Source organism: Quercus suber, unplaced genomic scaffold (assembly GCF_002906115.3).
Source record: "Quercus suber isolate HL8 unplaced genomic scaffold, Cork oak 2.0 scaffold_80, whole genome shotgun sequence".
In the NCBI taxonomy this organism is placed as follows: domain Eukaryota; kingdom Viridiplantae; phylum Streptophyta; class Magnoliopsida; order Fagales; family Fagaceae; genus Quercus; species Quercus suber.
Genome location: NW_027069545.1, coordinates 104,044 through 117,492, shown reverse-complemented (window position 1 = coordinate 117,492; position 13,449 = coordinate 104,044). Strand labels below are relative to the sequence as shown.

Below are 13,449 nucleotides of genomic sequence, written 5' to 3'. Positions count from 1 at the left end.
ATTCATCATGATCAGAGGAATACGTCTAGCCACATTTGCACTTATACATCAAAAGTATTACATTATATAAAACACTCAAATGACCCAATTGATTAGAACTTCTTGTGGGAGTCTACATAGGCCTACAAATATAACTTATCCAAATAATATGGGTATCACAAGTATATTACATATATTTGCCTAGGTTTAACAAAGAAAAGTAAGATTATCAAATCTATATTATGAAACAACAAAGCGAATGTAGGGGTCCCTATTCCCCTGCCCTCTCTCCTCTTTCCCATTCTCCCACCCTTCCTTTCAAACAGAACCTGATGTAAAGATTAAGTAACAAAAAACAATAGAAAAAGGGAAGCCTCCAAACATGCGGGGCAAAGAAGAAAGAAAGGTAGCTTCTAGCTAACATCTGATGTGGTAAGCTTTGGCTCTTGAGCATCATCCACAGCCCACTTTTTTACTCTGTTACGAGCTATAATTACCTACACAGATGCACATTTATATAATGTTTACAAATAAAAAGTAGCTCCACATTTCTAAGTAAATAAGGTGCAAAAGTTACTACCTGTTCGTCCCAATTGGTTTTGTAGGTGATAATAACAAGTGCAATGGTTTGAACAAAAGTTCCGAACAACATTCCCATCCAAACACCCTACAACATGACAAGAAGAAAAACATTAAATGGCAACAACAAAAGTAATCTTTTCAAAGGTACTTGCATAAAGTATAATTACAACCAAGAGAAAAGCATGCTGTGAGGTATCTAAACTTCCATTTGAAAAATGAAGACCCTTTAACAAATCAGAGGTGCTATTTTAATTAGAGCACTATATCCATTTTTAATTAAGAGTAGTGAGAATATACTTCTTTTTTGATAGAGAAGATGCAACTTCTAAATTCAAACTTATTGGAAAATGGGGTAAAGATAGCTCACTTTGACTCCCATATCAAAAACATATCCAAGCACAAGGCCAATTGGAACCCCTATAATGTAATAGCTGGCTACGTTAACGTATGCTACAATGCTTTGCCAGCCAGCTCCAACAGCAACTCCTGTCCATGAAAGTGATATACATTGGAATTATTAATGCTCACAAAATTTAGCATATTCAATCTTTACAAAAGTCAATTACTTTATGTCATTAGGATATAATTACTAAATGTGAGTAGCTTGCCTATGTAATCATAGTAAAAGGGATAACAAAAGATAAGAGGAAGAGTACCGGAGAGCACTGGCTGAACACTATTCAATAAAATTGAGACTGCAAGCAAAGGTGACAAGTCTGCGATAGCCTCAACCACCTCCTCATTTTCAGTGAATATGTAAGCAAGTCTTCCTTTCAAGAATAGGAAGAACAGGAAAAGCACGAATCCAATGATAAATGAGGTAAACACTGTCACTACAATTGAGAACTTTGCAGCTGTTGAGCTCCCTCTTCCAAGCTCATTTCCTACCCGAACACTACATTTATCAACCGAACATTCAAAACATAGAATAGTTAGTTTTAATACATGTTACTTTGCAAAAGGCTACGGATGGTAAGTTAATAAGATGTGATTATAGTAACATCATTTTCACATGCCCCACCACTTACATTATCTTATTATGTACCAATCTCAACATATATCAACATAAAAGTTGTGAAAATTTTTATATTGCTAATAAACTTATTATATTATTTTATTTCTACAATCTATAAGAACCATAAGTTTTAGTTTTAACTAGAAATTGATGGAACCTCCTAGCTCAATATTCTAGTTGAAAAGAAATACTTAATAGATGAAGACCATGATGATAGTGGTGATGAAGATGATGGTAATACCTTGCTGCAGACATGAATCCAAGAGATATCATCATCTCCCACCCATTGATGTTAAGGCTGTAAAGAATCATATATTTGAATTATCATAGGGTATAGAAAAACGTTGGCTGAGGCAGATGGATAATGTAGCCAATAAGAACGTAGTCATAAGAGATAAGAAGCGCACACAAAAATTTGTAAGAAAATTACCATATAGTTAGAGCATCGATGGAAACCTCCGAGTTTTTCAGGTATCCTGTTATGAGAACCAATGCCGTGTAGTACCAAAGTTCCAAACTGAAATGAAAAACTTGGCGTTTACTTATATTTAGAGCTCTAGATACTAGATATATATCTATCATTTTTAATTTTTTGAGTAACAAAGTCATAAACTTCAAGAGCGTTATTTACAAAGATATAATAATCAAAGAAATGTCAGATAAGTGAGGTCTTAAAGTTTTCAAAGAATAACAAAGGAACCCCATGAGGAGCCTTGATCATAGAACAAAAGATGTTTTAAACAAAAAGGTTAAATTGCAAACTATACCCTAGAGTTTGGAGTTTTTTGGATTTTACAGTTTAAAGTTTTAGATCTTGAATTTTATCTCCTGAAGTTATATTCTGTTTGCATTAGCTATTCCTTTGACCATATTTTCCGTTAAGTGTTACAAAAGTTTGCCTCGTGTGTTTAGCTAGTCCAATAAAATGATGCCATATCATTTTCATTATGTCACATGAAATTATTTTATTGGACAAACTAAACACACGTGACAAGCTTAATTATGTGGCATTTAATAGAAAATATGGATGGAAGAGCTATTGATACAAATAGAATATAAAATTCAAATTATGAAATTTTAGAATGTAAAATCTAAAAACCCTCAAATTTTAGGAATGTAGGTTGCAATTTAGCCAAACAAAAACGATAACTAACTATTTTGAAATTATTTATTTATTTATTTTAGACCATATACCATACCGTTTTGATTTTGGCCTGCACTTTTAAAGTTACTAAATTGTAAATTCCTAGTTCGTCTTTCAAGTTTATTAATTGCATCAACTCACTAATTGAGAGAGAGAGCCTTACCAAAGCATAACACCAGATGATAGAGAAAGCTTGACAACAGGCCAAAGATCCTTGAAAGCCAATAAAGAGAAACCCTTCCATGTATCCCGACAACCTCCACACATAACATATATAAGCTGACCAATATTGGGAATCCAAAATGCAAACACAGTTGATAACATTGCACCAGAAATCCCAAGCTTATATTTTAAAGTTAAAAGCCATGAAAGGAAGATATGGATTACAATTGTCACTGCTGCCAAGTAAGTAATAATCATGTTCTTGCTCTGTGATTGCAAATACATTTGACATGTAAAAGACACAATAAAAGCAAACAAAGTACTAATTAGCCACCGACCAACCTCTCCTCCTATATATGCCATACTATCACTTTGGCCTAAAAGCTTTAGAATCGGGGTTGTGAAGATAAATAGTGGGAGAAGGAAAATTGATGCTACGAACATTACGATCCACGATCTTTGAAGATACACTCCAAGCATGTGGTATTGTTTTGCACCATATGATTGCCCACAGAGAGTTCCCAATGCACTAGACATGCCCAACTGCACTTCCAAATTCACAAGAATTACATAAATCTCACTAAACAAGTTCTGCTAGGCAAATTGAATTTCCAATCAGCAAACAACTTTTTTTTATTTTTTTATTTTTTTATAACCAATTGCTGTTTATAATCACAAAAAGGATGCAATCATCAAAACAAAGAACTCATCCAGTGTGGGTGGTTATTTGATGCAATGTTACAATGTGATAATAAATAGTTTTCCTTCTTTTCTTTAGTAACTAGATGATATTCCACGCGATGCGTGGACTATTTTTATTTGAAATTATTACTATTTATATTAAGACTTACATATAATACTTATTTTGTTGTATAATATTTATGTTTGTCCACAATATTGTTGAATATTTTGATACTTGATTTTCTTAATTCATAAATTTTTTTTTTTNGATATACATTAAAGTTTGATTGTTTACTTATTTATATATTGTCTTTTTTATGAATATCATATCATTGTTAAGTAACACAGAATCTAGAAAATATCATAATTTATTTTGAAAAGCCGTTTATTTTGGATATAAATTGTTAAAAAATAGGTCTAAGTATTCATAATTTATATTAATTTGATACTTTGGCTTCACTATTTTCACACTTGTCAATGTTTTTCACACATGTCTACAATTTTAAATCTATGTTTTTAATTGTGCTATAACCAGATTATCTTGACATGTATTTTACTATTTGATATATAAAAACTTTACTCATTACAGAATGTTCAACCATTTATCTTTTAATTAATTTGCATGTAGTTATGTAAATGCCTCAATTGTTTCAGGTCAGGGGTCAGGTCGGGTTGACCAATAAAAAATACGGGTCGGGTCAAAAAATTCTGACCCGTTTTGCCATGTCGAGGTATAGGTGTAGGTGTTTTCATTGCAAACACGCTCCAACGGCAAACCTAGCTTAGTACAAAAACCCAAAGCACACAAGGTTGCATAGACTTCTCCAAGTATGCATGTGAAACCTTATAATGACAACTCTAAAAATGCTCCAAACCACCATGTGTAGATTATAATGCCCAAAATTGTCTTTTTAAATTTTAAAAGACGAAATCAAAATTACTCCAAAGTAAATTGCAAATTATAATTTCCAAGATTTAACTTTACAAGCAAATTACATAATTCATAATTTAATCACGTTGTGAAAATTAAAATTAATAATAATTTACTGTATATTATTTGTGTTGAAAATATTAGAGACTTATCGGCTTCTCTTTCATTTATTATTAAAAAAAAAAAAAAAAAAAGCATTGGCAACGGGTCATCATCGGCGACGCCAAGCTACCGCCATGAAGTGGCGGAGATTGAGAAGGAGAGAATCAGAGGAACATGAGAGAAGAGAAGAAAGAAAGAGGAAAAAGATTAAAAAAAGAAAAAAAGAAAAAAAGAAAAAGAAAAGAGTGGCGGGGCGGGGAATTGAAATCCCCGCAGAAAAAAACCCGCGCTCTTTCTATCAATTTGAACTCTACTTATATATACTCAGCCACTCAACTGCCCTTCAATATTCACAACCTTCTCCAGCTCTCTCAGGTCTGCTTTTCTTCTCCTAAACCCACTTTTGAAGTACATTTATCTAAGAATGAATTAGTAGCCAAGGATTACCGTCCGAAGTCTATTTTTCTTTGCACCAGCCTCGGTTGTTTTTCTTATTGTGTGATTTTTTTTCATGTGGGTTTGTTTGTATATGCGTTTATCTGCATCTAAAACGTTGTTTGTTTGTTTGTTTGTTTTTTTTGAGGTTGGGTTTTACAGAATCATAGCATTTGGGATTGTGTGTTTTGTTTTGTTTTACTTATACTTCTATTGTTGGTAAAGAATGTAGGGGAATGTCTAATTATTGATTGATATTGCTATTGGGTCCCTCTCTTTTACTCCTTTTCGTTCCTTCTGTTTTTGTTCCTTATCATTTGGATTTCTCAGATTCATGGTTTTGGCAAGAGTATCAATTTCATAATTTTAGTATTTATTCTTTATTTCATAAATATTTGATTGATACTGATTGGTCACCATATATGGTATCTGTTGTGTCCTTTGGTTTCAAATAATTTTACCTATTTAGTGAATGTATGCTATGGTTTTGTCTGACCCGTTTAAGTCCTTAGCAAGGAGCTAGCCCATCTATACACCAAGGTAGTTTCAAATATTTTCTTCGGGTCTAGCATAAAATGAGCAATGTCTATTTCACACTTGAATTACGCATGTAGAACACACACTCACCACTTTACACACAAATTGTGACTTGAAGTCACGATTTTAGTTCAAAAAATTGAGAGTGTGTATTGTGTGGGTAAGTGAGTGTGTGCAATAAACATTTTGTGTGTAAAAAATGGTTTAAGAAGAAATTCCAACAACAAAGTTAAGGATACAAATGAGATAATAGGATTGAAGTTGGAACAATCCAATATTGATTTCTAAGCTCAGAGAGCTTAAGAAATATTCAAATTTGAAATTTCATAAATAGATATGAAAATGCTGCCTACAATGACTTGAAGGACACTGTTTATATTGCTTAGTAACCCTAAAATTCTACCCCTTTATCTTACTACTAGGACAAGGAAGACTCTTTCTTGTCTTAGTAGTATTAGAACTCCAAGTTTGAGTGAACTAAAAACCTAATAAAAGACTAACTTGAACCTAAAGAAAATAAAACCTTAGATACTTAGATTTCCTAGAAATACTAGACTCAACTAGAGTACTAAAATAAACCTTATTTGCATGAATTGTAGAGATTACAAAATTTTCCCTTTTTGACACTAAAAGACTCATGCCTACTGCCTAGGCCTTTAAAACCTCACTACTTTTACTTCAAATGGAATCTCATTGACCACTATTGGGTTATTTAAGTCAACATGTGTATGCAAACCTTCCATGTCAAAAAGAACACTCTTATGGCTTGCATTGAATGCTGTTTGTGCATTCTCTCTTGAATAGTTTCTTTAATATGCACCGAAGTACTTACCTATAAATCACCATCATTAATAGACATCATAGATCGGAGAAAAATCCCAGCCTACAACACAATCTCTTTCAAAATTTTGATCTTTAAATTCAACTGCACACATCCTTTAATCCGTCTCATGTTGCAACTTCTACGGATCTGGCATCCAGAAGAATAAAAGAGGTTTTCTTCTTTTATAGTATCATTCTTGTTCTCAAGACCTACTTTAGCAATTTTCCAGCGTTTGTGGTCACCTTTTGGAAACTCCATTCAGGCTCGAGCTAGTTCCTGTTGTTGCTTGTTCAATCTACAAAATATCTTCAATTATACACCTCATCTTAGCCATAATTGTCTGTTAGCTTGATTTCCTTTGCCCCATACTCTCTACCATGACCAATCATTGACTAGTCATAGCTTAATGTTGCAATCTTTGACTCAAATTTGAGTTTTGTGGCTCAGATTTATGATCTTTTGCTTTGAATCACTTGATATGGTGAGGAGAACATAGTTCCAGATTAAGAAAAAAATATAACAGAAAATTATATTACAGCAAAGATTAAGATAACAGGATTGGATTTGAAACAATCACATCAATTTCTAGGTTCAAAGAGTTCAAGAAACATTCAAATATGAGAGTTCATACTTTTTTTTGGATGAAATTTCATATAATAGATAAGAAAAAGCTGCCTATGACTCCAAAGAGACTGTTCATAACAGCCTAGTAACCCTAGAATCCTAGTTGTTTATCTTACATAAAACAATTAGTTTTTGTTCATCCAACTTCATTAAAAGTCTTGACCTTTGAAAATATAAAGACATAAACAATAAAATAATAACCTTGCTAAGGACTTAAACGGGTCAGACAAAACCATAGCATACATTCACTAAATAGGTAAAATTATTTGAAACCAAAGGACACAACAGATACCATATATGGTGACCAATCAGTATCAATCAAATATTTATGAAATAAAGAATAAATACTAAAATTATGAAATTGATACTCTTGCCAAAACCATGAATCTGAGAAATCCAAATGATAAGGAACAAAAACAGAAGGAACGAAAAGGAGTAAAAGAGAGGGACCCAATAGCAATATCAATCAATAATTAGACATTCCCCTACATTCTTTACCAACAATAGAAGTATAAGTAAAACAAAACAAAACACACAATCCCAAATGCTATGATTCTGTAAAACCCAACCTCAAAAAAAACAAACAAACAAACAAACAACGTTTTAGATGCAGATAAACGCATATACAAACAAACCCACATGAAAAAAAATCACACAATAAGAAAAACAACCGAGGCTGGTGCAAAGAAAAATAGACTTCGGACGGTAATCCTTGGCTACTAATTCATTCTTAGATAAATGTACTTCAAAAGTGGGTTTAGGAGAAGAAAAGCAGACCTGAGAGAGCTGGAGAAGGTTGTGAATATTGAAGGGCAGTTGAGTGGCTGAGTATATATAAGTAGAGTTCAAATTGATAGAAAGAGCGCGGGTTTTTTTCTGCGGGGATTTCAATTCCCCGCCCCGCCACTCTTTTCTTTTTCTTTTTTTCTTTTTTTCTTTTTTTAATCTTTTTCCTCTTTCTTTCTTCTCTTCTCTCATGTTCCTCTGATTCTCTCCTTCTCAATCTCCGCCACTTCATGGCGGTAGCTTGGCGTCGCCGATGATGACCCGTTGCCAATGCTTTTTTTTTTTTTTTTTTTAATAATAAATGAAAGAGAAGCCGATAAGTCTCTAATATTTTCAACACAAATAATATACAGTAAATTATTATTAATTTTAATTTTCACAACGTGATTAAATTATGAATTATGTAATTTGCTTGTAAAGTTAAATCTTGGAAATTATAATTTGCAATTTACTTTGGAGTAATTTTGATTTCGTCTTTTAAAATTTAAAAAGACAATTTTGGGCATTATAATCTACACATGGTGGTTTGGAGCATTTTTAGAGTTGTCATTATAAGGTTTCACATGCATACTTGGAGAAGTCTATGCAACCTTGTGTGCTTTGGGTTTTTGTACTAAGCTAGGTTTGCCGTTGGAGCGTGTTTGCAATGAAAACACCTACACCTATACCTCGACATGGCAAAACGGGTCAGAATTTTTTGACCCGACCCGTATTTTTTATTGGTCAACCCGACCTGACCCCTGACCTGAAACAATTGAGGCATTTACATAACTACATGCAAATTAATTAAAAGATAAATGGTTGAACATTCTGTAATGAGTAAAGTTTTTATATATCAAATAGTAAAATACATGTCAAGATAATCTGGTTATAGCACAATTAAAAACATAGATTTAAAATTGTAGACATGTGTGAAAAACATTGACAAGTGTGAAAATAGTGAAGCCAAAGTATCAAATTAATATAAATTATGAATACTTAGACCTATTTTTTAACAATTTATATCCAAAATAAACGGCTTTTCAAAATAAATTATGATATTTTCTAGATTCTGTGTTACTTAACAATGATATGATATTCATAAAAAAGACAATATATAAATAAGTAAACAATCAAACTTTAATGTATATCTCAAATTGAGAAAGTGCCAACCATAAATGATAATAGATTATAAAATTAATTTTCAAGATTGTAAATTTCTTATATGTTTTTTTTTTTTTTTGTCAAATGAATTATCCAATAAGTCATTCGTAATTTTGTATTATATTTTGGGATGTTGATATTATGTAGAAATAAAACTTGTGTTTTTGTTTTACTTATCTTTGTGTTATTTTGTTTTAGATAGCAATGTTAGGATTTGTATAATTTTAAAATTATTGAATAAGTATTAATAAATTTAGTTTATTATTAATATAAGTGGTGAATTCAAAGTAATGCATTTTACATCAAGTAATTTGTTACGTGACTTTCCAAATGGCAAATACATGTTATTTTCTTTATAATAAAAAAAAATCATGTGAAAAATACGGGTCATCCAACCCAACCTGCAACCCAATTGACCTGAACCCATTTTTAACCCGCTTAAAATGACTTGTTTTTTACCCGCAACCCGATTGACTCGACCTGAATCTGACCCGACCCGCTCGTTTTGCCATGTCTACCTACACCTAAAACTTCTAAAATCAAGAAGTTTGATTATGAAGTCAATCCAATTAAATATAGAAATCAATCTTTTTTAAATATATTTTTTCATACCATAACTTTCGCAAGACAAATAAAAAAATATCAAATCCTAAGCAAACTTAAATATAGCATTTATTTATTTATTTATATGTTCATTAATTAAACTTGTGATAATAATAATAATTATTATCATTATATAAGAATTAGAAGGACACTTGCATTAAAATAACATATTTTTTAAAATGATTTAATAATTTTAAATTAAATAATAATTTAATAAATATTATATAATTAATTTTATTTATTTCATTTTTAAAAAACTGTAAATATTAATTAAAAATAGAGTAATGCTATTACTACACATTTTATACAATTTTTACCACATTTTAACTACTTATATCTCATCATGTGACAAGTTATAACATAAATTGTATAAATATTATAGTACCAACGTTACTCTTAAAAAATCTTAAAATATTTATTGCACACGTCACATCATATTGGGCTAAGCTAGAAAAAAGCTAAATCTAACGGCTGAAATTTTTTGCTTTTATTCAAAAATTAGAAACATTCATCATTTCGAATGTAAGTCACGTGAGAGGCTTAGAAATTCAAAAAGAATACAAAAGAAAAGAAAGAAAGACAAAGTGAAAGCACATTAGTATTCAACTAAAAAGAGAGTAAATTACAGAGTGATGGAGAAGAACAAAAGAAAGAGAAAAAGAAGCAGCAAAAGACGAAGGCGTGACCAATGATTGTGTTGGCAACCTACTGTCTCAACTTAGCATAGCCTTGCTTTGTTGTCTTCTTCTTCTCTATTTTTTTTTTCTTACAAATTCTTTTGTTCAAGATCTGAAAAAAATATATATATATATATATCTAAAGTGCATGCCAGTCGAATCTTTAATTTCAGCCGGCATGGGCCGAAACAAAAAGGAACCGTGAGAATCACAAGAACCGTTCACGGTTCTAAGAACTGTGTGATTGAATCGCGTTCGTACAGGTCCATGCTTTTTTGGCATAAAGAGGTTCTTAAGGTTAAATAACCGCAAAAATGAGGCGTTCACGGTTAACTAGTCGGACCGTATGGTCCATTTTGGGTTTCAAAACCATGTTTTTATGTTCACGCATTGAGCAAGGATGTTTCAAAAAAAAAAAAGTATTGAACAATGCAAGAAGATCAATGTAAATAAAATAAACCCAAAGGCCAATCTAATTAAAACTATAAATTTGATAACAGCCCATCATTTAATTAAAATCTACATGTCCTCTCTTCAGTCTGTGGGGGGAAATTGAAAATATTTAAGTGAGTGTTAGTGTGTTACAAGTTAGAACAGTTGAGAGGAGCATAAAATTAACACTCTATAGTGCATGCCTTGAACAACGTTCATCAATTGGGGGGACGATGCAATTACAATGTTCAAAATTGGAAAAAAAAAATTAAATTAGTTGTCCATGAGTATGGAGATTATACAATTCAAGTGAGAAAAAAATGCAATAAATACAACTTAATTGGATTCTTTTAACCCACGTTCCCACCTCTGATTTAATTTCTCTCCTTTTTTTTTTTTTCATTTACATTTCTTTTATTCATTCTACATATTTTGTTATTGCGCTCATATGATTAATTAACCGTTACATTCCCTTCAACTCCCAAAATTGACAACAATATAGTTGTCCGTATCTATGGAGTTCAAATCTTCTATTCCACTCTTTCTACAAATGACAAATGTAAATCATTTGTTTGCTGTATTTTGTTCTTTTTGTTTTATAGTAGTTTCATTTAGTGAAAGGGAAAAAAAAAAATATATATATATATATATAGAATTCAAATATTTAGTTTTTTTTTAATAGATAATTACTATATACTGCTAACCTCGCAACTCAAACCCTTTCCCCCCCTAGACACCTATGGCCCCATGCACAAAAGTTCCAACTTAGCTACAAGGCACTTGGTAATTCAACATTTAGCTTGACATGCTATATAAACTTATTCCTTTTATTTATGGATTTAAAATTTTACATGAACCATAATCCATGAACTAAAGAGCACTTGTACGGCATAAGGCGTCAAACCCATTTGGCATTAGGCCTTGGCCCAAGTGGGCTACTAAGACATTCTCAAGCCCAAATCAATAGTAGGCTCATTCAGCTGATCGCAAGATAGATAGGCCCATACCGATCATGTATGAGTTTATCGGGGCTATATTTACCAGGAACAACCCATGACCTCGGCAGCCCGATATTGCCTTGGGGAATATCGCCGCCGAGCAACCTTTTGGGGGCAGGAACCAGTTCCAAAGTCATCTCCACCATTTTCCAAGAAGCATATCCCATGTCAGGAATAATCAAATTAGACCCCACGCACACGAGTGAGACCAGAATGTAATCATACACACTCTACCAACCTTAAGCTATAAATAAGGGAAGTGAGTAGAGAGAGGGGGGGGGGGGGGGAGGGTTGGCCATTTTGAGCGAAACAAGGGGAGTTAACGAGAGATAATACTAACGACGAAGAGGAGCTTAGAAGAAAGGGGGGAATTTCATGAGGCAAAGGAGGAGTAGTTCAGTAGGAGCTACCAAGTAGAACTCATAACCCACCATATAAATAAATTGTGAGCCTAACACTAGGCCCAATCCAGAGGAAAATTGGGCACGCACAATTGGCGTCGTCTGTGGGAATCTCTTACATAGCTGTAGTTCTGTTGGGGTTCGCGTAAGAAAGATGTCTGTGAGGCACTCAGAAAGTTACGCCGAAAGTGGCTTTAGAGGATCTTTTGGGGTTCTAGTTGGCGAGAAAGAAGGCATAAGAGGTACAAAGCTCAAAGGTATACGCAAAGGGGAGAGCATTTTAGTCATGGAGAGGGGTCATTTCAAACGTACTGAACAATGTTCGGCAACTCCGGACACGAACGTCCTGATAAAGGGGACGAAGAGATTGAGCATTTACGAAGAATAGTCAGGGAGTTGGAGTTGGAAGCACAGGGCAAGCGTCAAAGAAGAGACCACGAAGAGCATACCAAGGGGTCAGTGAGCATAGAAAGTGGTCACGGGAAGGCATCTCATCAATTTGGTTCCCATCGACACAAGTATCAATTTCAAGAGTATGCGGATAGGGATTCGATTTCCCTGGAAGGGCGATGACCCAGGAATGCTGCAATGGACACAATGAGTCGAGCTTTACGTAGAGCTGCCCGATCACCTTTTTCGAACAAGATTGAGCAGGCGTTGATGCCGAGCAGATTTACCAAGCCCCCGTTCAACTCTTATGATAGGAAGACGGATCTCGTAAAGCACGTAAGTCATTACATTCAGATGATGTCTTTACACAATCGTAATGATGCATTGATGTGTAAGGTGTTTCCATCTAGTCTCGGGCCAACTACACTAAGGTGGTTTAATGGGTTTAGGAAAGGTTTGATTCGTAGTTTCAGACAGTTAATTGAAGAGTTTGAGGTTTGGTTTATGACCTGTAGCTGGGTACCACTACTAGTGGACGCGTTGCTGTCTATGAAGATGGGAGTCGAGGAAACCCTTTGGAGTTACACTAGCAGGTACTAGGAACTGTACAATAAGATTAGAGGGGGTAATGAAAAAATCGCAGCAAGCACTTTTCGGTTGGGATTGCCCGACGATTCTAAGCTATGAGATTCGCTGACGAGGCCTCCTGACGATATAAGATAGCTTATGAGGCGTATTAAGGAGTACAAAAGATTGAAGGATGATCGGCAATAGAACAAAGGTAAGGCTCCGATCACGAACCAACCCAGGCAAGGGGGTTTCCAGTCAAGACCTCGAAGGGATTTAAGAACCTAGGAGCTGGGCACTCAAGCCGGAGAAGTAAACGTGATGTTCAAGGAACTAGTGCATAAAATCGTGGATCGGATTAAGAACGAGCCATATTTTTGGTGGCTGAATAAGATGGGGAGTGATGAAACAAGAAGAAATCAGAATATATACTGCAA

The 13,449-nt window shown here is 33.6% G+C and overlaps 1 protein-coding gene across 1 annotated transcript; it reads right to left on the bottom strand.

Moving 5' to 3' along the window:
• Positions 1–11: 11 nt before the first annotated feature.
• Positions 12–3,446, bottom strand: LOC112016063 (protein DETOXIFICATION 22). The gene is made up of 7 exons (XM_024048557.2): positions 2,884–3,446; positions 2,007–2,093; positions 1,818–1,874; positions 1,218–1,456; positions 929–1,047; positions 560–646; positions 12–476 (listed from the first exon to the last, which is right to left on the bottom strand). The coding sequence occupies exons 1-7, from the start codon at positions 3,417–3,419 to the stop codon at positions 393–395; spliced, it is 1,209 nt and encodes a 402-aa protein (XP_023904325.2). The 5' UTR covers positions 3,420–3,446; the 3' UTR covers positions 12–392.
• Between the last annotated feature and the right edge of the window lie 10,003 nt (positions 3,447–13,449).